The sequence below is a fragment of the Eumetopias jubatus genome, unplaced genomic scaffold (genome assembly GCF_037043125.1).
Source record: "Eumetopias jubatus isolate StellerSeaLion01/CBP00866 unplaced genomic scaffold, mEumJub1_p1.0 scaffold_12, whole genome shotgun sequence".
NCBI lineage: Eukaryota > Metazoa > Chordata > Mammalia > Carnivora > Otariidae > Eumetopias > Eumetopias jubatus.
The window spans coordinates 36463582-36488019 of NW_028274818.1; the positions used below are offsets into that span (position 1 = coordinate 36463582).

The 24438-nt window shown below is 51.4% G+C and overlaps 2 protein-coding genes and 1 pseudogene across 8 annotated transcripts in view; 2 read left to right on the plus strand and 1 right to left on the minus strand.

Moving 5' to 3' along the window:
- HHAT (hedgehog acyltransferase) overlaps positions 1-4348 on the plus strand; it is a 328768-nt gene extending 324420 nt beyond the window's left edge. For 5 of the 6 annotated variants that reach the window (XM_088016786.1, XM_088016784.1, XM_088016787.1 and 2 more), the window contains one exon: positions 3313-4348. In XM_088016786.1, coding sequence (XP_087872912.1) covers positions 3313-3404 — 92 coding nt within the window. In that variant the 3' untranslated portion in view covers positions 3405-4348. The remainder of the gene's footprint in view (positions 1-3312) is intronic. The other variant, XR_015766435.1, reaches the window with a different exon arrangement.
- An 8209-nt stretch (positions 4349-12557) lies between these two features.
- KCNH1 (potassium voltage-gated channel subfamily H member 1) overlaps positions 12558-24438 on the minus strand; it is a 355728-nt gene continuing 343847 nt past the window's right edge. For both annotated transcript variants that reach the window (XM_028125823.1, XM_028125822.1), the window contains exon 11: positions 12558-13412. In XM_028125823.1, coding sequence (XP_027981624.1) covers positions 12558-13412 — 855 coding nt within the window. The remainder of the gene's footprint in view (positions 13413-24438) is intronic.
- Positions 20692-22461, plus strand: LOC148162794 (dynein regulatory complex subunit 7 pseudogene; annotated as a pseudogene).

Genomic DNA, 24438 nt, shown 5'->3' on the forward strand with positions numbered 1-24438 from the left:
CCAGTGAGCTGTTTACGTAACAGCTTCACACATAGACTATATACATTGACTTCTCAAGTGGTCCTATAGGAATTCTTTGCATTTCTGAAACACTTATTTTTTTTAAATTTTATTATGTTAGTCACCATACAATACATCATTAGTTTTTGATGTAGTGTTCCATGATTCATTGTTTGCATATAACACCCAGTGCTCCATGCAGTACGTGCCCTCCTTAATACCCATCACCAGGCTAACCCATCCCCCCACACCCCTCCCCTCTAGAACCCTGTTTGTTTCCCAGAGTCCATAGTCTCTCATGATTCGTCTCCCCCTCCGATTCCCCACCTTCATTTTTCCCTTCCTTCTCCTAATGTCCTCCCTGCTATTCCTTACATTCCACTCTGAAACACTTTTTAAAAGCACTACCAAATCTGCGATCTTATTTCATGTGCTTCTGTTTATTTTTGACCTGCCATGGTGTAGATGGAGAAACTGAGCCCCTCCTAGGGTCTCATAGTAGAGTCAGGATGACAAGTCTCCTAACGGCTATCTATCCACCTCTGTGCATGGCAAACGGTGAATGGTAGAGGGAATTTTCAGGGCCTAACTGGCGTCCAGACTGAACATGCATATGCCACACTTCCAGGCGGTGTTGGGGATGTTCCTCCTTACAGTTCTGCGTGCTGGCCAGAAGCTTTCACAGGGATGTCACTGGACAGCCACAGGGCCAACACAGCTGTCCAATGACCCAGGCCCAGCTTTGTGTAAATAAAATATCCCCATTCTCCCACCTCCAGAGCCAGCTTCTGGGTTCTGTGTTTACCAAACACCTGCCAACGCATCATCCTAAACACAGCTGACGTCTGGGGCCTCTCCCTGTGCCCGAAGCCCCCTCCCTAATTTCTGCTTCCTGAGCTCATTGAGGAGCAGATGTCAATAGGTCCCCTGGCATCTGTGTCTGAGGGCCTCCAGGTAGGATGGGTCCCTTCTGAAGCTTGAGAAAGTACCTGGCTGTACTGGGCCGATTAGTACCCCCGCCCCAAATTCATGTCCATCTGCAACCTCAGAATGTGACTTCATTTGGATTTTTGTTGATGTCATTAGCTAAATGTCTTGAGAACAAATCATCCTGGATTTAGAGTAGGCCCTAAATCCATGACTGGTGTCCTTCTAAGAGAAGAGGACACAGGAGTACCCAGGGAAGAAGGCCACATGAAGGCAGAGGCAGAGATTGGAGGTATGTTGCCGTATGTCAAGGAATGTCTGGGGTCATCCAAAGCTGGAAGAGGCAAGGGAGGAGTCTCCCTGAGAGCCTTCAGGGAGAAGGTGGCCCTGCCAACACCTTGATTTCAGACTTCCAGCATCTAGAAGTATGAGAGAATGCATTTCTGTTGTTGGAAGCCACTGAGGTTTGTGGTAATTTGCTCGCAGCAGCCAAAGGAAGCTAACACACTGGCTGACTAGCAGACAGGAGGTAGGACTGTGGGACCGGGCCTAGAGCCGAGCCCTTGGAAGTCCTCTGTTCCCCTCACTTCTCTGGCCTTCAAGGCCTAGGAGAATTCTTGTGCCAAGCCAGGAAAGGAGCGAGTTGAAAACAGGAGTTCAGAGGAAGACCAGGGCTGGACTTCCCTGTTATCATTCTCACCTTGGTGGGGAAAGACTTCTGTGTCCTCGCCCCAGTATTATTACTCCCTTTCCTAAGTGTCCATCAGAGGCCAAGCACTGGGCAGGCCTTTACATCATGTCATACATTCCTTCCTTATATCTTAGTCAACTCAGGCCGCCATAGCGAAGTACCACGGACTGGGTGGCTTCAACAACAGACCCTTGTTTCTCACAGTTCCAGAGACTGGAAAAGTCCAAGATCAAGATGCCAGCTGAGTCGGTTCTTGGTGAGGCCCCTCTTCTTGGCTTTTAGAGGGCCGCCTTCTCTCACCATGTCTCTATATGACAGAGAGCAAGGAGGCAAGCCCTGCATGTCCCTTCTTATGGGGGCACTAATCCCCATCTCGATACCTCATGATCTGATCTCAACCCACTTACCTCCCCCGAAGGCCCCCCCTCCAAATATGCACTGGGGATTAGGGTTTCAACACACGAATGTGGGGGCACACAATCAGTCCATGGCGTCCTATAAAGACTATTAATAAAGGTGCTCTGTCCCTCTCCTAGTTTTATACTTGAGATTCGTCAAGTTGTTCCAGGTCTCACGGCTGGCAAGCGGCAGAGCCAGGGTTTGAACTGGCGTCCAGGTTCACCTCAGAGCCTGCACTTAACCACTATGCCATAGTCATTGAACTTCTAGTAATAATAATTGCAGCTGCTTGTTGACGTAGCAGGAAGAGAGCCTGCAGAGCCACAGTACCCTCAGTGGCTCCCACTGCCTCCTCCCTGCTTCTAGCCCTGCCCTGCCTGCCCCTTCCTGTGCAGTAGCCACAGTCACATGATCCCTGTTCCAGGGGTGGCCCAGGGAACATGTTCACACATGAGGTGGTCTCTCTGGTTGCTTATCCCTGTCCCTTGCCATCTGACAAACTCTTGCTCACCCCACATGGCCCAGTTTAAATTTGCTCTGTCTACATCATTATCTAGCACATGTTACATGGCTCACAAATCACAGTAGTGTGTGTGTGTGTGTGTGTGTGTGTGTGTGTGTGTGTATCTTTCCCAAACTAGAGTAGGATTACCTATTTTGGCATCTGGTACCTTCCACAGCATCTCTGGATCTGCAGAGCTCCTAATAAGTGGTGGAGTAAGTGAAACATGTAGAAGACATGGAAGTCATTAAGTGACAAGTACTCAGCAGAGAGGGCTATTAATTGAGGAGGAGGAGGAGGAGAAAGAAAAGAACATCAGATATTCTAAGACAAGTACTTACAGAAGGAACCACTAAAAGCTTTGAGTTTTGAAAGCAAATGTTTAATTTAGGCTCTCCCTTCTGTGTGCTTGCAGATGGCACTCAATTCCATATAACGGCCAATCTATATTTTAAGATTTACTGTGAGTCTCACGGACTTTTCTTCTCTTTGATTATTAACTACTTTAGTTTTCTAAATGTATGTTCTTTAAAAGCTTGTCCTATTTCTAAACCTAATTTCCATTTGAGATAGCGCACCCCTCATTTGATGCTGGCCCCAGTGGGAATGCAGAGTTCAGGTTGTCGGTGTTCCAGGTAGAGCACACTTTCCAGGAGGTATGTGTCTTGATGTGTCAGCTGAGGCCCATGTTGTTTCTTGAATTGCCTTCCCCAAAGGGGGACAGTTTGCGCCTCTGGAAGGTCCTGCCCCAGGAGTATCTAACCACTCTGGCATCTCTGTCCCCCTGTCGCAGGCTGGCCGTATGTGACCCTCTCTGCCCTGGGATTCCTCTACTGCTACTCCCACGTGGGCATCGCCTGGGCCCAGACATACTCAGTGGACTAATGCCGCCCAGCCTGCACCAGCCCTTCCTGCTGGCCTCCACGGCAAATGGTGCTTCACCCTGACCTCGCACACCAAGATGACCTCCAAGGAACCAGTGCTTCATCTGCCCATCTTTTGTTGAAGTTACCTCACTCCAAGACTGGAAGCTTGAGCTCTCATAGAAAATTGACAACCAGTGAGGCTTCTAACTTTGGGGACGCAGAGCTCATCTCCCCCAGCCCCATCATTTTCCTGTTGAGTAAGCAGGGGTCCAGAGCAGTATTATCTTGCCCAGCTGCACATGGTGACATTGTGGTCTAGAACCCAGTCCCCGGGGGCCCTTCAGGTTCTTTCTCCTTTACCAAGAATTAAATGCAATAGACATTTGTCAATTGGAGCACAGAAGTCCTGATTAGTGATAAGAGCTGTCCTCCACTGGCCATATTTCTGAAATATTTTGCTAACATTTAAGTGACCTCTTCCCCATGTCCTGCAGTGTGGTGTCTAGAGCCAGCACTGGGGTCTGAGCTTCCCACTTCAGTTCCCTAGCAGGGAGGAGACAAAGCCACAGTCAAGTTTCTAATTGCCGGGTCAAAGAAGATACAACCTGTCCTATAGTGTTCCAAGGGGCCAGTACCTAAGGAGATCTGTTATTGGAACACCATCACCATGATCGACATTTGGATGCTTGTTCCCTAGATTTGCAGGGAAGTATAAACATGGCAGTTCCTCTACCAGACAGTTAATCTTCATTTCTCAATAAAGCAGCAAAATTAAGAAACCATGAGCTAGCACGTCCACAGACAGGTGCTATCAGGCAAGTGACAAAGGGTAGGGATGGTTTCCTGGGGTCTTTTCTCCTCTCCACACAAGGAAGCCCCCAGCTTCCTGCTTACTGGTGTACACTCAGTGGTTTACATTGTTTTGTTTCAAATAAAATGGAGCCTTTTCTGTCACACTGATAATTCACATTTTTGTAGAATCATTTTGAATGTTTTTTGAAGAAAATGCTTAAAATTTAAACACCTATATAACTCTTCTTCACTCCTCTGGAAAGTGGGTAACAGGCCACTAATAATAGCCCCAAGTGGTAGATAATGCTGAATATATCTGTTTGGCGTTGGATTTTTTTTTTTTTTTTGAGAGGGCAAGTGGTATGTGAAGAAGCTTGGAAGTTTGATCCATAGTGTACCTCATTATGGGAGAACTTAGTACATCTCAAACACATGGGTAAAATTGCTATTGAAGGAAAGGTTCCCTTGGACCTGGTCTGGCCACACATCTCACATCTGCTATCTGGTGTGGTCCTTGTGTCCTGGCCATGGCTTTTAACTCAATGAGATTCATACTCCTAGAATGCAGGACTGGCCACCTTGCTGAAATCCCTTCTTCCTACCCATTCTGCCCGGAAGAGCAGTTGTGGGTGGAGCAGGCGGTGGGGAGCGGGCATACCCCGGGTTGACTGCTGTGAGGAACAGACCCAGAGGGGCAGGCAGGCTGACAGCAGTGGCCTCAGGAACTGGCTGAGTAAAGGACAGGGAGGCCCGGGCAGGCGATTCCAAGGTGCTGGGGAGTTTCAAGGAGGGAATGGCACTGGGAAGAGTGAGCACTCCAGTGACTATAGTACAGGATCATGGACTAACACTAGTTCAGGAACTGTGGCCAGCCACAGGGAGTCTGGCTGAAGTTCACGTGGAAGGAAGGGGCTCGTTAAGGACACAGGAGCGTGAAGATGTTTGTAGGCAAGTGTCTGATGTATGTACATACGTAAGCAATACAAAGAATTTTGAACTCTTCAGAGACACCATTTATGTAAAAACAAATAGGTTTATTCATTCATTCAACTTGTATTGGAGGAATTGGTGAATATATTTGGAAGTAATAACTCTGAATTTCTTTTAAGCTATTACATGATTTAGAGTGGTTCTCGGGAATTAGTACATGATAATTTGAGGCCTGATTAAGCAACATGTGGATTATCTAGGACCATTGTTTTCTTTCTTTAACCTCTTGCTATTCTCCAACTGTAATATGAAAATGATAATAGATGTCTCTTCATGCATGTGAAGTAAAATCTTGGATTTGCTTTAAATGAAAGATTCTTGAAGTGCCTGGGAAGACAGAGCAGTTCCAGCTGAGGAGCATCTGACATGTCACTTTGCACAAGCCATCAGCCCTGTGCAGCTTCAGGCGTGGGGCTGGAAAACAACTAGACAAGGTCCTAAGGTCACTTCTAGCCCCAGGATCCTCTGACCTCAACTGAGCTCTGTGGGCAAGCCAGAGAGCCGCAAACACAATTGCCAAGATGATCCCCAAGGAGGCAAGCAAGACATCTGAAGGACAGCCAACTCTTCTTGGTCATTTTGACTAATTCTTGGGGCCGTGCAAGAAGACTTCAAAGTATTTTATTATTCCTTCAGATTAATTTGTTTGAAGTGACAGCAGAAAGCCTTTTGTTCTATTAAAGACTGCAGGCCTAGAAAGAAAATATATCCATCACATATCTAGTTGTATAATGATCTATGCATCTATACAAGATGGTAATTTAGTGGGATGGGGGTTTCCCTTAAAGAAATTGTGACTGCTCACTTGCTTATTTAAAATAGTAATTATTGACTACGTATAGAAATTAACCATAATATAATGAGTTTGTTTTCTAACAAATGTACCAGAACATATCCACACAATAGGACCAACTATTGAGAAGCCAGATTATCTTGACAGTGCTGGCCTTCCTCAGTGGGCATTGAGAAACCTGAGGCCCTTCTTCAGGGAAATTGTTTTATCTTAAAACAAACCAACAAAATCCCAATAACTGACACCCCTTTGACACCCAGAATGTAGTATCCATTATTTAGCTCTGTATTACTAGTCCTTTTGACTAATTATAAAAATCATATTCACGAAGAGATTTTTTTCACTAGTGAGGATATATAAAGAACATAATATTCAATGCTTTATTAGGTGAGACTTTTGAATGAATATTAATCACTTGGAATTTTAAATACTATCACCTTTCACTTATTTTTATTATGCTTTTCTGCAATGTAATGAAATAATAGGTTGTAGAGGACACCATTAAAAATGCTGTATTCATGCTATGGCCCCATGAGATCAAGCAGAGGCCCGAATATGGCTTGCAGATCACAGATTCCTCATCCTGAATTAAGTTCTGTCTACAAAAAGAAAAGTGCCCTTCTTGAAATGCAGTCCACTGGCAAGAAATAAGAAAGGTTGATAGTCCCATGGAGAATCTCACCACAGGCAGGAAACAATTATTAAAGCAAGTATTAAAACCTGCTTTTTAATGGTTCTGGAGCTATTAAAGGGGCACCTGGGTGGCTCAGTTGTTAAGCGTCTGCATTCAGCTAAGGTCACGGTCCCAGGGTTCTGGGGTCAAGCCCCGAGTCAGGCTCCCTGCTCCGCGGGAAGCCCACTTCTCCCTCTCCCACTCCCCCTCCGCTTGTATTCCCTCTCTCGCTGTGTCTCTCTGTGTCAAATAAATACATAAAACCACAGCCAAACCGAGAGTGCTGGTATACAGGACTAGTTCATTTAGGGGAAAGCAGTCCTCTACCTTACTAGCTTCTGAGACCATCCGTGAATTAAAGCACAGATCAGAACTCATATGGTTGATGTGGAATCACTCCAAAAAGATTCAGTTATGTTTTTTACACTCTATTTTAAAAGGCAGGGAAGCATTAATATATCTTAACAGATTTCAACCCAAACTGTTTAAAATGTAGAAGTTCACTTCTAATTGGGAGGTCACGTTCAGATACGTATTAAATCAATGTGCTGAATCAATGCCAGCTTTGAAGGCATCTCGGGACGTCTAAAGAGCAGACACAGCCCTATTTCTGGATCACAGGGCAAACCACCTTCACAACCGTTCTCTCGCTGGGCTGTACTTAGACACACAACCTTGGGGTCTCTAGAATCCTAAGGTCCCCAAAACCGTACTCTCCAAATTAGGGCCTCCCAAGCTCTTGAAAAGGAATAGAAAGTACCATTCCTTGTTCTGTCATCTTAGGTCAGAACACCCAATTCAGTGCCTTAAAATTATGTAAGAAAAGGCAAAAGCAAGTATCATGTATAAAATAGTTTATTACCATAATAAATAAAATTAAACTTTTTTTTTTACAAATATCATTTGTGCTTGTTTAAAAATGTTGAGAAGGGTATATCATCAATGGAGGGGCCCGCATATTCCTTACCATTCCCAAGCTGCACACACACACTGGAGTTTCTGGCAGCATCCTCAGCTGACCATAAAAATAGTATCAGCTCATTTGCACTTCTGTCTATTCATGCTCATTTGGACAAAGTGGCAGATGCGAAGGAAAAAGAAAAACCCAGTAAAGGATTTGGCGGGACTCAATGGAAAGAGTGTCAATATAAGGAGAAGCCCCAGATCGACGAACTGCTCAGGAGTAGAAGTGTCCTTACGGCGCTGGCGAAACGTCAGATGCGGGCTGTCTCCAATTGATGCACAAATACAACGTCTGAATATTAAGAGAATACATTCATTGGGGCGGGGGGAGGGTGCATTTTCATGAAGATCTTTCTCATTGTTCATATCCTGATACAAGATCTGTGAACTTCTCATTGAACAACTGGTAGATCCGTTGACCGACTCCGAAGTCACAGATAAAGAGACAATGGCTCTAAGAAAAGTTTAATGGCAGGGCGGGGAGGGCACCCACCGGGCCTGGCACCTGCGGGGCACTCGAGTCCAGTTCTGGAGGTTCCAGAATAAATCTAATTTGCTCACATGTGAAAGAAGTTTCATTTGAAACTAATTTAAGCTGCAAATTCACACTGATTCTTTTGAACTGTGTGTGGTGCTGGGGGGGGAGTGGGAATCAAACCTTCTCAACATGAATACCTTGTGTGAGAAAATGGTGCTTTCTGATGGCTATGGTTGGTGTTGAGGGGACAGCGAAATTCCCCCCCCCCGGCTGGAGGGCACAAGAGCTGGTGAAAGTATTGGTATGAAGCAAGCGAGAAGGCAGTACAATTTAGTGACAGAGGAGAGGCTACCCTGGGGTCTGAGTGTGCCCTTGGTGGGCTCCTCTTTAAGCAACACGACGTGAGGAGGGAGGAGGGGGAGTGTTGGCAGCTCCATCCCAGCTGGAGTTCCATTCAAGGGTCTTAAGGCTAAACATCTTTATTGCAAAACATTGTACAATCTATTCATCAATTGCACATCAGCAACTTGTATCTCCACCAGGGCTCCTAAAATTTTTCCGAGAGTGCATGTTGGTGGTCAATGCAACAAGGGGAGAGGAGGCTCTCCCTACACCTGGGACCCCTAAGGCATTCTTTTAGTCCCCACAAAGGCTTGGACAAAAATTCTAATGGTTGGCTTCTTACTTTCACCTTCCACCAAAGGATTTGGGAGGGGAAGCTTGCGGCATGGGGTGCGGTGGTGGAGTGCATTTTTTACTCTGAGCCATGCTGGTTCCACTTCTGAAAGAAGGTTCCAGAAAAGGGCCTGATGTTTGGCCAGGCCAGCAACGGCACATAGGATCTAGAAAGCTGAGGGTAAAACAGCCCAGGAATTGGATAACAAGGAATGGGAACTGCTTTGAAACACTTGGGCCCATGCTGTTGTAGCATCAGAGATGTTCTAAGTCACTGATTGCCTGCTACTGGCTACAAATTCTGCACACAGATGTAGTCTGAAGTGGAGAGTATAAAAAATGGTCTTAGAAACAAGCCAGGTCTGAGCATGAATGGGGCGGATGAAGGTGCAGATATCAAAGTTGTGCACGAAACCAGGGCTTCTCAACCAGAGGGCTGCCTCCCTTTCCTTCTTGGGGGAACCTTGTCGTACTTGGTGGGGGCGTCCTTGCAGGTCTATGGGCCAGCAGCACTCAATGCTGGAGTCCTCGTCCCCCACCGAGAACGAGTGCACCATCTTGTTGGCCGTCTTCTTTCACAGGCTCAACCCTCACCCCCACACCTCCATCAGTGGGGATGAGGAGAGCATAGTCAACAAGCAGCCAAGTGCTGGGGCAGGACCTCCAGCTCCAAAGCAGGGATGCTCCCTGGGAAGCGGAGCCTCCCTACGAGTAACATTCAAGGTAAGGAGTTTAAGTACCAGATCCGGTAACCAGCAAGTACTGGGCAACGGTATAATACATTATGTCCCCTTCCCTCGGAAAGGAACAAATAACTCAGGTAAATCTCTCTCAGCATAACTTCTAAAGTCTAAATGTTTGGTCCAACACCTAGTGACTCTGTGTTTCCCTAACCTCTCTTCAGCCACTCGATAGTGGAAAGTTCAGTCAGTATCTGAAGCTTGTGGCCCTTGCTCAGGAAGCCAGAGCAGCATCCAGGCAAGAGTAGGTAGTTAGCACAAAGCAGCCCACGGCCAAGTGCATGTCATAAAGATGAAAAGAGAGAAGGTTTGGCTCATTTAAAAAAAAATTTTTTTTTTCAGAGGAAACAAAGCAAAAGTCCCTATAACCCTTAAGTGGGAAGGGCTGAAAGCACGCACAGCTGCACTGTGGTGGTCTGTCACCACAGGCTCATGTGGGGGCCCTGAGACCCCTAGGAGGAGCACATTCCCACCGCAGGATCCAGGCTTCCGGTCATGAGCCCCATACAAATCCGAGGAGCTGGTCCACGAGTACATTCACGAAGCTTTATTCTTTCCCCAAAACAAGTGTGGACTTTCAAGCCTGGCACATCGGTGTCTTTGCCCCTTAGGCCCCAACGGGGAGTCATTTCTTAGTAAACACCTGGGCCCTCTGGCAGAGCCAGTGGGGAAGGGAAGGGCCCCTCTAGGTTGGCCTGCAGGGCGCTGGACAGTAGCCCGTCATCAAGCCCGCAGAGAGCCCAGCAGGTGCTTCTGAAGCTGGATGATGGAGTTATTAGGGACCTTGCCCTGACCCCTGACTTGAAAGTAGTGGGGACTAAACTTCAGAAGCGGGCTAATGAGCACATTGAAGGAATGCCAAACTAGAACATTCTGGGGCAGATGGGATTCCAGATCTTTTATAGCCTCTGGACTAGTGGGCAGCTTCTCAAAGAGACCGAAAGTCTCAATGCTTTATCCAGAGTCAAGTCACAAACAGGACTCGGCCTTGAGAAAATAGACTTGCCCCTCTGTACGCTGCCATCTGAGGCTAAATCGAATAACGCTGCAGCCTCAGGAAGCCAAGAGCCACCCCGGTAAGCCTCCCATGAGAAGCTGCGTTAAGTGCACGGGACCCCTGGGGAAGGAACCTTCTCTCGACCTCCTGGACCTCTGTTCCCCAGGGCCATCTGTGCCGGTGCTGGGAGCCAGGGGAGGACAGCCCCATTCTGCACAGACAACTGAAGGCCAAGTCCTGGGACCTGTCATGGCCCCTGAGCAGGACCAGAGGGGCAGGTGAGTAGGTGGGCCCTGACAGGAGACCTTCAGAAATGCTGAGTATCTTTGGTAGGGCAGGTCCCACCCTGGCAGGTCCCCTTTGGTACTGAGAGGATTAACACAGGTCAGGATCCGCGCAGCAAAGCCATGCCAGGGGCTGGGGTGAGGTGCTGCAGCGTGACCCATGCAGAAAGCCAGCGCCCTGGATGGGTCCCTGCTGTCACCGAGTCCAGATCCCCTGCACTCCTAATTCTCTCTCAAAGCTAGTTCTTAGAGCTGAACTTCCAATCTTGCTTGTCAAGTTTTAGGGTCCTGACCCTCTCTGCAAGGTGTATACCTGAGCTAGTTCCACTGGGCCTGGGAGAGACCTCTTTCCTTTCTCAGATGCCCTTGGAAGCCCAAACGCATGAATAATTTGGCCCCATGTGCCTAGGAGGCAGTGGAGTGTCCCCAAGCATCATGGCATAGGGACCTGGATGGCCCACAGGTGGCTCTGAGCTCAGACCTTCCCTGAGCTGCCTCTCTCCATGACCCTACAGAGCCAGCTGGAGAACCCGCCGCCTCATTCTCTTTCTGCCGCTCCTGAAGCAAGTACAACCATGGCCCTGCAGTCTTCGTCATTTCTCCTGAAGTCCTACTGAGTAGCAGGAGAAAAAAAAGTTAGTTTTAAAATAAGGCCGAGCATGGATCCCAAGGGTCCTCTGGTGACCCCCATGCAGTGGACAAAATACAAATTTCTGAAGGGCCATCAATCCCAGTGAGAATCATAATATAAACATAGGACTTGCTACAATCATTTTTCTGAGGTTGTATGTGTGTGTCTGCTTTGCTAATAAAGCAGCTCTGGGCTCATCACCCTTCCTGCCGATGCCGCACACCCTGCGGAAGGCCACAGGACACTGAGGGGGGGGTGGGGGGGGCGGAGGCCGAGAAGGAAAAGAAGCAAAGGGGCCCATGTGATGAGAACAGTAGCATGGAGCAGGGCCAGAGGTACACCTGAGGCCTCTGGAACCCTCCCTGTGGTCTCTCCCACGACAGTAGGCTGCAGATCACAGCCCAGAGAGTCTCTGCTTCCTGAAGGCCCCTCTCCAGCTCTTCTACTTGGGAAAGGAGACCCGAGGATTCCTGGCTCTTGGTGTCAATGGGAGGCACCCAGAGCACCTCACTGCTTTCTGGCCTTAACCATTAGAGACAGAAGGTTGCAAGGCTCTGCCCTCCCTGTCCCTCAAGCTCCCCTTGTCCCGGGTTTGTTACAAATGACTACTGTAGGAAAATATAGGATGACAACAGACATGGGCTGTACAAGGACAGGGAATGCTGGGAAATCCCCGTGCCCACTGCAGTCTTCGGGGTTCTTGGCGCAGGAGCCCAGCCTGGTGTCTACATGAGAGGTTCTTCGGGGCGCTCCCACCAATCCCCAAATAGCTGCTCCTCTTGTCTAGTGGTTGTCATCTTTTACAAAGATCGTGGCAGTTAAAAAATTAAAAATAAAGGAAAATACCCTTTAGACAGCATGCCCCCTCTTCCAAAATTGTGCCGACAGTTCGAGAGCAGCTGCGGTCTTGCAGGGTGGTAGCACGCGCCTCTTCCCACGTCTGCTCCCAGATTGAGAGCGAGCGAGCGAGCGAGCGAGAGTGCGCGCGTGCCTAAGCGACTGGTCCCGCTCAGATTTCCCGTCAGGAAAAGCCTACTTTAGAAGTTTTTGGTCATGTACGTGTGTGTATGGGGTGGGGGAGGGGGTGTCGAGGGCAGGGAGGTGGAGTTTTATTTTTGACTTTTTTTTTTTCTTTTTTCTTTTTTAAACAGACCACTCAGCTCGCTCCAAAAATGTCTCTCTCTGATTCTGGGGACTGGGGCCTCGATATCTCAAACAGCTCCTGAGGAGACTGAGAGGATCTTCTGGAAGTTAATATCCTGAGTATCTCAGAGAGCTGTTTCTCAATATTTGTCATTTTGGTGTTCAAGGCCTTGATGTCCTCCTTCAGCTCGTGCTTCACCTCCAGGACCGTGGCCTGCAGCGTCTGCTCGGGGATGGGGTAGAAAGAATGCTTGACCTCTGCCAAGATGGGGCTCCGCTCCTGGGGGCTCCTGGCCTCCCCGACGTTGTCCAGACGCAGGTCGCTCTTGGTGATGCCGCTGTCACACGAGTCCGTCTTCTTGAGGGTGGCCTCTCCGGACGCCTTGGTCCTGTCGGGGAGCGTCTCCATGGACTCGGCCTTGGCCACCTGGCTCCAGTCCTCGGCCTTGCCGCAGGCATCCCTGAAGCGGGCCCAGCCCTTGCGCCTGGCGCAGTCGCCGCCGGCCCTGGCGCCCAGGCACTCGGCCCCGGGCGCGTGCAGCCGGCCGTGGTCCGCCACCGCCGCCGCGGAGGCCGCCTGGAAGGCCACGGGCGTGGCGGGGCTCTCGCGCACGGTCACCACGCTGGCCTTCGCCAGGCTGTGGTTGGCCGAGGCGTGCTCCGGGAGGGCGCTGCCCTTCTCCACGTCCAGGTCGTCGGGGTCGCGGCCGCCCCGCTCCGCGGCTAGCCGGGCCTCCTTCTGCTGCCGGAACCTCTGGAAGAGTCGCCGGACAGGGTGGTCCGGTGGCAAGATCAGGGGGGCCTCATTCTTGCGTTTCATGCGCTCTTCCTCCTCCCGTTTCACGTCGCTGATCTTCCGGAACACGATCTGCAGCGAGACAGAAAGACAGCAAAGCTCAGCCCCTGGGCAGTCAGCGTCTGGGGCCCCCCCAAGGACTGCCCACGACTGCACCCCTACTGGGCCTCCCCAGGCTTTGCTCAGGGCCTGCCCGCCCCTGCCTTCCCCGACCCTCGACGCTCGTTCCCAGGAATTGACTCTTGCCCTCATCCTCTTCAAGAGAAACAAACCCTGCTCTCCATCCCCAAATGCCGGGAGGGAGGCTGGAGATGCCAAATGGCCTCCCCTCCAGGGACCGTCCTGGCACCTGAGCTGGGCCCCCGTTAACCTGTCCTTGCCTGCCATCCAGCTTTTGCAAAAATCATTTTTCTGACCCCGCCTCCTGCTGCATTAGAACCTCCAGACAGGAAGCCCTTGAATCCCTATCTAGCTTCCCAGGTGATATATGCATGAGCACCCCTGGTCTACACCATGTTCCAGGGCAAGAAAGCTCAAGACGAGTCCCCAGGCAGGGCCACGGCTAAGACCGCCAGGGCCATCTGCAGATCTGGACCCTTAAGTGAGCTTGGCTGGCTGTGAAAGCAAAAGTAAGTCTCACTTGGAAGCCTCTCCTGTCCTCAGGCGGCTCACGGGGGAAGAGCCCATGGCCCCGCACACGGCCTTGTCCTAACACTAACAACCGCCCGGATGGCCTGTAAGGCACTTGAATGTTACTTCGTGTATTCCCTGTAGCAGCACTGTAAGGCCCCTGGGACACATTCTCATGTCAGAGAAGAGGAAAACCAAGGTTCAGGGTAGCTAAATGTCACATAAAAGACAAGTCTGCCGTAAGTGACTCGTACCCGAGCCATCCAACCCCAGACCCATCAGGCGTCCCATAAGTACTCACTGATGAGAACAATGCTACACTCAGAGAATGGACAGACAGTCAGCAAACCAGTCCATGAATCTGGCCCTGAGTGCAGTAAGAGCGACAGCTGACAAGGTTCTCCCTTGGGCTGACCTCGGATTATGGGAAAGCTGTGTAATTTCTGGCTTACATGGCGTGTGGCAGGTGCACTCAGGGACATGTTGACATGTCCCACGTCTGAACTTGTGGGAAGCCACCTGCAACATATTGCTAGAGAAATCACTGCTCTGAGGACCCGTCTTGAGATCACTGAGAAGCAGAGGCCTGTGTAAGGGAGAACAGCAGCTTCTCCATCAGCACAACCTAGAAACCCGTGCCCTGTGCAGGCAGCCTCGGACCAACGCAGTAGCCGCCCCGAGGACCTGCCACAGGACTGTCAGGTCTTGGGGAGGCACAAGGGCTGGCAGGCCAGGAAGACAGGCTTTGGGGTCAGAAAGAATTAAATCCCAGCTCTGCCACCTTGCTGTGTGACCTCACGCAGACATCTTAACTTCTGAGTCTCAGTTTCCTCCTTAAGAAGCGGGAAAAATCCCCACTTCTCTGACTTGGTGTAAAGCCAACACAAGATTACTTATGTGACAGCACTGGCCCACAGTTGATGCTTAATATGAACCCTTCTTCCCTCACCCTTTCGAGGCCTCAGCCTTTTTAACCTCCAGGAGCAGATGGTGCATAATTCGCCCTCTCCTCCAGGAAGCTCGCCTGCCCAGAGTTCTCTCAGGGCGCTCCTCCTTAGGTCCTCACAGATGGCCGACAAGATGGTCGATAAGAAATGCAGAGGAACCCGGCACACACTGGGTCGCTTGGTGCACTCAGCAAATCGCTGGCAGACCGGAGGCTCACACCTGTCATCTGCCTTCCCCATCCGAGCCCCTGCAGCTGGATGACTTGACACTTGGGTCATTAACAGATGGGTGCGGGGAAGCTGCCACGCCCCTTGCCACCTGGTTAAACCTTCAAACCGCACTACTTGGGTCCCAGTGCATGACTTTCTGGCCTGCACTGGGCAGCCTTTCTGCCAGCCCTGCCTGTCCCAGCAGTGATTTAATAATCCTGCCTCCCTTGGTCCCCTTCCGCTACACCCCATCTACTTCTATAGTGCAGGCTGCAGATCCGAGCTGTGGGACTCAGGAAAGTCTCACACACTTTGAAGAGAAACCCAACTAAAGGCATCATAGGGATGGAGGAATGATACGTAGAAGGATCAGGACCCTTTCTGCGCCTCCCCCAGGGCTCTGAGTTAGCAGTCTTCTACCTCCCGTCCTCCCTCTGCTCCAGGGCCTCTGCTCTGGGAGTGGCCCCTGCTCTGCATCGGGCATCCAAAGCCTAGCCCTAACACCAAGACCCAGCTCAAATAGCACCTCCTCCAGAAAAGCCTTCCCTGATTCCATGGAGCTCTAAGTTACCTCCGGCCTCACAACACCAACCGCCTTTTCTGTGCTCACACTTCTCTCCGCCCTAATTCCTCTCTATCCTGTGTCCGCTTGTAGTAAAGCTGCCATCCGTTTCCTCCCCTAGCCATTATCCCTTCATAGAGAGAGGAGGAGGGAAGAAGGGAGTGAGGAAGGAAGGTGGGACAGAGGAGGGAATGAGGGAAGAGAGTGAATGAGAATGCACAGGTACCCAAGAGCTGGTGCCTGGAGCTGACTGCTCCTTTCCTGCCCTTTGTTCTGCAGGACATCTGATTCTTAACAGTATCTCCGTCCTGTTTTTACTTGAGTTAGAGTGGGGTTCTGTTCTTTGTAAGCAACCATTCCCAAACAAGATACCAGTTATTTACGTCTGTATTTCTGAAAGCTCCCCGAGGGCCTAGAAAGGTTTCCTGCATGTCATGTTGTATCTTCTACTTAAAAAAAAAAAAAAATTATTATCTACCCTAAGAAAGCAGGATTGTCTGTTTTGTCTACTATCTCCAGCATTTAGAAAGTGCCAGGTACATGCAGGACCCTCAATAAATATTTGTGGAATAAATGAATACATAAAAGACACACATGAGCTAATGAATCAATGGGAGAATGCCCTCTGCCCAGAAAGAGGAAGCCCAGATGTTATCATCAATGATCTAAAGGAAGGGACTGGCTTGGAACACACATGGTCCTCTCAGCAACTCTCTCAACATCAAAGGGTAGGGCAGCGCTTGAGACGTGAGATGTTCGAAGACTAAAGAAAAGGCAGTACTTCTTTAGACACCGAGGAAGCAACACAGAACTTATCCCAAGAGGTTATACGTGAAGTATACCAGGAGACTGACAAAGGCCATTAATATGCATTCGTGGAGGACGCCTGTGAGGGGCGGGACAGCCTCTGCTCTTCAACCAAAGGCCCCATGGATCCTGGACCAGGGGATGGGGGCCCAGCCTGACCCAGGCAACGTTTTCAGATGTCGTAGCTGCGTCAATGGGGCAGATCAGCACGTACGGGCCGGGGCTCTCCGTAGAAGGAGACGGGGATGTCTGGCTCTGCGCCAACTCTACTGAAGTCTCTTGGCTTATCCCAACGTGTCCTCCTAGCGCTGCTGTCAGCCATCCTGTGTGCTGGAGACAGCCCCACCTGAACACCCGATGCGTGGATGAACCAGGAAAGAGCTTCCTGCCCTGCAAAAATGCCCAAGCCCTCCTTTGAGAATCCATGAGTAAGACCAGCAACCCCCCAGCAGACACAAAGCTCATGTGGTCTGGCCGCCGTGCTGACCTGGGGTCTGGGGTTCTGCTTACTAACTTCACCTGCGTTTTTGGAGACGCTGGTCTTGGAATCTTCGTCTCCGAGGCAGCCATGACCACACATTTGGCCAAGTATTTCATATCTGAGGGGGCAGGGGTGGCCACGTGACTCCCGACAACAAGGCCTGTGCTGCCGGCACCAGGCACGACAGCTGTCCGTGGGCTCAGAGTTGATCCAGTGGCACTCTAGGAAGGAGAGGCAAGAGCCCAAGCCCCAAACCCAGGGTGCTGTCTGCTCTGACCAGGTGCCGAATGGAGGCCTGAGGAACAAGTCTATCTAGCTTTTCCAAAGTGTTCCATGAGGTTTTAACGGGGATCTTGAGGGGAAGAAATTTCAAGATAAAATAAATTTGAGCCGCACTGCAATGTTAAATTGGTTGCTTTACTGCAGGACTTCTCAGAGCCTTACCATGTTAATGTGTCTTTTATGACTGTCTAAGAGGAGAATATTGCAGGTAGCATTTCTTAAATCCTTTCTCCTAGACCCCCTCTTTTGAAAGGGTAGTGATCCCTAGAAACCCCCTCTGGAAAACACTGAAATTATATTCATGTGGGGGAATGAGGCACCCTCTGTATCTGTGCATCGCCCTGATGGATGGGAAGGCCATGTTCCAGTTAAATGGGGCCTCCTCTCTCTAACCTCACGACCAAGCTGCAGTGTGCGGGATTCTGGGTTTCCATTGCCCCCTAGTGGACAAACAAAGCTGCGTGACCAACTCTCCTACCTCCCACCCTCAGGCCCTGGGTATGCTCCAATCTTACTGAGCAATTTCAGGTCCTGAAAAGCCCCGTTCACCAGCTTGAAGCTCCATGCCATCTCATCTCCTGGCCCATCCCTTCACCCTGACTCCTACATGACCTTCAGGATTCAGCTTAGGAGTCATGTCCTCCAACGGGCTTCCCTGACTCTCCCCACCCCTGGGGTCAAAGACCCTTGCTGCTAGGAGCCCTTGGCCCCATCACAGACCCCTGCAACCATCGTGAAAAGCAGCATTTTGCTTATTTGTCTTTTCCTTAGGGGGAAGCTTTCTGAAGGTAGGCACAATGCTTTATTCAGGTTTTGGATTTTTTTTTTTTTCATCTTCGGTATATGTCTGATACATATAGTGCTTAATCAATGGTCAGTGAATCACTGAATACGTCAGGGAATAAATTATGGCCATTTCCCTGTTTGTGAGCCTGTGCTGGGGTGAAAGGAATGATGTGTATGCCATCCCCAAAACACACACAGACAAATCTGTTTCGGATGTTCGTGGTCTAATGGAGAGAAAGAGGGATTACCAGTGGACTTCTCTATGCACAACAGATATGCTCCTGAAGAGTAGTGAACTCATGGGCCCCCTTCTACAATATTTCTACCTTATGATGGTGCTCAAGGGATACACATTCACTGGAAACTATACTTTGAATTATGCCTTTGCTGGGGCCAGCGATACGCAGTACGATGCTCTCTCGTGATGCCAGGCAGAGGCAGCGAGCCCCAGCTCCCAGTCAGCCAGGCGATCAAGAGGGTGGACGACTGAGGCACGTAGGCCCATTCTTATGCACACAACCATGCATTTCCTTTTCGGTACAGTACTCGATCAATTACATGAGACGTTCAACACTTTATTATAAAATAGGCTTTGTGTTAGATGGAGGTCACACGGCTATAGGTAAAAACAGAACTTGGGGGGCCAGCTGATATTCTCGCCTTGCCATCACCTGTCCTTCCATTGGCGATGGGTAGCTGGGGCCACAGCACCAGGGGTCAGTCTGGAGACAGTGTTACAAGCAACTCTTAATCACCTGCCAGAAAGGCCACAACCTGGTGACAGGCTGGCCTGGCTCCAGTCACCAATGACAGGATCAGTCTGGATCGCTCCTGGCCAGCCGGAGTCCTGCGGGCCCACAGGGGCATATATTTTCCCTTGCCCGACATGTGGGGCACGGGAGGCCCCCGCAGAATGCGGAGTGGCTCATGACTTACTGCAGCCTGGGGAGACAGAGGGGGCCCCAGGGTAGGATGGCCATTGTGCCTCACTCATCCATCTCTGCATCCCTCTGGGGGCTCACCAAGCAACAGCTTTGAGCCCAGGAGGCCTTTAATAGATGGCTGTTGAGCTGAACCAAACTGACACCCGCCTCGTTAAGCTGCAGGGCTTTCTGAGCAGCTACTTCCAGTGTGTTTGAAAAAGCAATCCCTCTGGAGTCTGAGGTGAGTCAGGACCCTTGATGCTCTTCTGGGTTCCATTCACGGAGGGCCTGGCCCCTCTCAAGCCTGAGCCCTTTCCAAGCCCCAGACCCAGATCAAGGGGGGGGGGCCCGGCAGGAGTCTCCTCAGCATCACTGAGCAAGAGGGTCCCAGCCTCACAAGTCAGGGAAAGACAAGACTGGGGAGGGAATGGACCACCTGGAGTCTGGACAACATAGAGGGTGAGGGGAGGGCAGCCGAGTGGGAGCCCAGTTGTTTGAAAGAGCTCAGGTTGGAAGCAAAAATATATACATAATGTCAACTCTCAGTGGTTTACATAAATGAACAGAGACTGAGCATGAATCATAGAAAACCACAGATAAACCAAAAGGAATTTATTTTGGTTTTTATTAGATTCAGACACATGCCCCCAATCCCAAACATGGAGAAGCAGTAGGAAGAGCACAGACTTGGAGTGGTCCCAACCCTGTCACTGACCAGCTGCTGTGTGGCCTTGGGTAAGTGTCCTTCCTTGGCTGGACCAGATCACCAGTTCTCAAATCTGGCTGTCGTTCAAACCTCCGGGAGAGGCTCCATCTACTGAGTGAGAACTTCCTGCAGCAGGGGTCAGAAACTGGCATTGGCGACAAGATCCCAGGTGATTCCGACGCACACAACCTGAGCCAGATCTGCTGCCTGGGGTGTCAGAACCCCTGGATTGAGGACTAGTGAAGTCACAGTCACTCTTCTGTCTTCCGTTTGTACACGCCATGCTCACACAGGAATGGGGCCACACACCACCCCAGCCCCGTGTGCACCCCTCTGCCGGAGCCCACACTTGCAGCCTGGCCCTCCTATGTGCTGCCTGGGATTGAGCGGGGGTGGGGAGGGGGGGTTCAGGGGATGGCCTCAGTGAGACCCAATGGACCCCTGGTCCCTGGAGGAGAACTGAAAGAGGCCTGATAGGCCCTGCCATCACTTTGGGCTCCTCCTTCCCTTGATCCGAGGAGAAGAGGTCTGCAGTCTGGAATGGAGGACGCAAAGCCAAGCAAACATTTACAGAGTGCTTGTGGCTTGCAGGGCACTAGGCAGGGTACACACACGGCCACTCCATGACAGGGGGAGCCGGGCCTCTTCTCCTCCCGGAGCTGGGGCCTGTGCTGGCATGGACCCAAGCCACTTGGAGGGACAGAGCAGCATGGGCGGGGGCAGGTCCCCAGCCTCCTGTCCCTACAGGCCCTGGTGACGTGGCCTCTTCCACATCGCTTCCTCTCCCAGCAGCCCCCTCCACCAGCAGCCCTGCCTGGTTTTACGACAGAGCATAAAACATGAAGATTAACAAACGGGGCCATTTACGAAACTGAAAACATGGAAAAACCAAGTGGAGATGGACTGATTTGATAAGGCAGTGGGCTGGGTGTTGCTTTTGGAAAAGGCCAGTTCTTAACCCCCCTCCAAATGGCTCATTATGGACTCAAGTGCTGCTTTTTCCCTCTCCACGGCAGCATGCACAGGTGGACTGCCGAGGGAGGGGTCAGGGCTTCCAGAAGGACCGACCGGGGCCAGTCTGGGCCCGACGTCCCTCACGGAGCTCAGACGGTGCGCCACGAGCGCCTGCAGCTAGAGGGGCCGGAGCCCAGCTCTGCCCGCCCTCCGTCCTGGGGCCGCCGGCTCGCGGGGACACAGACGGGCGAGCACAGTGGGGACACAGACGGCAGCTGGCACGGGGCCCGGGGGGGGGGAGGGCGGACACGGTGGGCGCGGGTGGAGGCGGCACCAGCGACAGCACGAGCACACGCTCCAGAAACCAGCCAGCCTGGGGATCGTGTTCCCCGCACCTCGGCTTCCTCACCTGCACCTGCAGATAATGTGACCGAGGTCACGGGGCTCATGTGAGGGGTAGGTTGGTCCGTCTCAGTAAAGCCTTCAAAAGGGTGTTTGGCGTCGAATAGTTGCTGCAGAAGTGTATTCTGGATCCTTCTCTGTGGGGGCAGCCCTGGAGAAGATTCTGGAAGGAATTTGGGTGGAAGGATCCAGACAGGGAACAGCGCAAGCAATGACCCAAGGCAGAAATGTCGCCATTGGAGAAACATGTCTGTGGGAGCAGCCCCGGTGGGTGGTGCTGACGCTGAGGGAGAATGTCCGTGCGCCAGGCGCCTGCCGTCCCCTGTCTGACGTGTGCTCTCTCACGCCATCCTTACAGCAGCCCCAGCAGTGGGTCCCATCACTATCCTCATTTTCCAAATGAAAAAACGGAGCCTAGAAAGGTAAGTGACTCTCCAAGGGCACCCAAATGGTGGAGGTGAGACTCAAAGCCTGGCCACCTGAGTCCCCGCCCAGGCCCAAGTTCTCAGCCATTCTGCTAAGAGAAAACGCCCTGGATTTTAGGGAAACCCCCGGCCAATGGTGAAAATCACAGAGCGGTTCTCCCGCAACCCTGAGAAGCCCACAGACGAGGATGTGGCCGAGCGCGTGTTTCTGATCCTGGAGGAGCGCATCCGGCTGTGCTACCACTGCTGGGACCACCGCATCATGGCCTCCAAGCGCGAGTTCCTGCGGCGCACAGAGGTGGACAGCAAGGGCAACAAGATCATCATGACGCCCGACATGTGTATCAGCTTTGAGGTGGAACCCATGGAGCACACCAAGAAGCTGCTCTACCAGTACGAGGCCATGATGAAGCTGAAGAACGAGGAGAAGTTGTCCAGACATCAGGCCTGGGAGTCGGAGCTGGAGGTGCTGGAGATCCTGAAGCTTCGAGAGGAGGAGCAGGAGGTGCACACCCTGACCATCTCCATCTATGACACCAAGCGCAATGAGAAGAGCAAAGAGTATCGGGAGGCCATGGAGCGCGTGATACACGAGGAGCACCTGCGGCAGGTGGAGGCCCAGCTGGACTACCTGGCTCTGTTCCTGGTCCAGCTCCCACTGGGAGAGAAGCTGACGCGCTGGCAGGCCATGCGGGTCAAGGACGAGTGCCTCAGTGACTTCAAGCAGCGGCTCATCGACAAGGCTAACCTCATCCAGGCCCGTTTTGAAAAGGAGACCCAGGAGCTGCAGAAGCAGCAGCAGTGGTACCAGGAGAACCAGGTGACCTTGACGGCCGAGGTCAAGGACTGGTACCTGAGTTACTGCTCCCAGGCCATGTTCCGCATCCGCATCCTGGAGCAGCGGCTCAACCGCCACAAGGAGCTGGCCCTGCTCAAGTACCTGGCTCTGGAGGAAAAGCTCCACAAGGACCCACGCCTGGTGGAGTTCCCGAAAGTCTTCGTTTGATGCTCGGCCGAAGCTGCCAGAGCAAGAACCCGCCCCCACGGCCTGGCCCCTGTGCTCTCTACAGCCAGCAAAAGACCGTCCCCTCTGGCGCCTGACCTCACTGCCACCCCGCCTCCCAGCAGCCCTGTCTCTCCTGCTTCTCACGACTTTCCTGTAAATAAACACACTTTCCTTTCAAAAAAAAAATGCAGTTTTTTTCCCCAGTGTCTGTTGATAACCCTTATGCCTGCCCGGCCTGCTCTCTCCACTAGTTTCTCTCACTCCCCGTCCTTCAGCAACTTCTCTAAAGAATTCAAGGGCAGTTCTGTGAAGCATAGAGATCTGGCCAAGAAGCTAAGGCTCCCAGAGGATTCAAGGCGGGGGGACGACTCCTCAGATACATTAGGTTGTGTAGGCCTTCAATTCTTCAGGATGGAGGAATAACTTAAGGTGAAATCCAGACTCTGACTGGTCAGGACAAGCAGCAGGGGTTGGGTGTTTGGGTTATGAGAAAAATCGTGCCTCCCTGGTGGGTGCTGAGGGTACAAGTTACCCTCCTAGCCATGAGTGACCTCGAGGCACGGCACTGGGAGGGAGAAGCAGGAATGCACAGAAGTCCCAGGGGACCTTCTCCAGGAAGCATCTAGAGGCTAGAGATGCTCTGCTCTCAGGTGGCTTGGTCCGGTGCCTCTCAGAGTGCTGCTCTCGGCCAGCCCCTCCCACCACCGCTCACCACCTGCACTTTCTTCCGGCATTAAGTAAGAACGACCTTGCCAGACCCCTTAGTGACATCCCATCAAGAAAAGCATCATCTCATTCATTCTTGGCCCCTGCACCAAGGGCAGGTGGACCAGCAAGGTCTTCTTTGGACAAACTAACCTAGGGCATGAAAGACTCCTACAGATGCACCTGTTCCTCGGTCTTGAGGATGATACAAGGCCAAGAGGGACGAGGATGCTTCCTTCTCAATGCCGCCCAGTAAAACAGATGCATCCCTTGGCTCTGTTCAGGAAAGAGATGGCATCGTCTCATGGGAGCTGCTGGCCTCGGGCATTTCACCAGGGCCGACTCTGTCACTCCTCTCCTCACTTTGTGCTCCCTCAGTGTAGTGGATCAAATTATGGACACCAAAAGATAGGTCCACCCGGAACCTCAGAATGTGACCTTATTTGGAGTGAGGGTCTTTGCTGATATAATAAGAATCCTGAAATGAGATCATACTGCCTAAGGGCAGGCCTTAAATGCAACGATGAGTGTCTCTATAAGAAACAGAAAAGAGAAGGCACAATGCACAGAGCAAAAGGCCATGTGAACATGGAGGTAAATATTGGAGCGATGCAGCTATAAGCCAAGAAATGCCAAGGTTTGCTGAGAGCACGCAGAAGCTAGGAGAGAAGCATGGAGTCTCTACCAGAGCCTCCAGCAGGAACCGACAGTCTAGGCACCCCGATTTCAGGCTTCTGGCCTCCGGAACCGAGGAAGAACACATTGCTATTTTTTAAGCACCCCCCTGCCCCCCCCCCCAGTTTGTGGTGGTTTGCTACGGTGGCCCTTGGCATCTAGACTTGGTTTCCTTTCCTGCCACTGCTTCTTCCCATCCTGCATGTGGCCCTCCCCAGAGCACAGCCCTTTGCTCTCTGTGCTCCCCTGGCTGTCCTCCCACGGCCCTCCTGCTTCACTGCACACTTCATGCAGCTGAGAGCTCGCAGAGGTGCAGGCCAGACCCGGTGCAAATGACCACCCCACTATGTGCTGCCACAGACACAAAGGACGGTTCTTGATCTTTCTAAGCCCCCAAGTTGTCTCATCTACTCCTATTTCCAGCCTTGTTGTGGTGATGCAGTGAGTGACATTTGTGAGAAGCCCCACCCGCCAGGTTTATAAACAATCCTGCTTTTCTCACTCGTTCAGCCCTAAACCTGAAACTTCCCACGCTGAGCATGGCCACGTCCATGTCTCATAGACCCCTCAAGCTCTGCGTTCCTCCTGGCCAGAGCA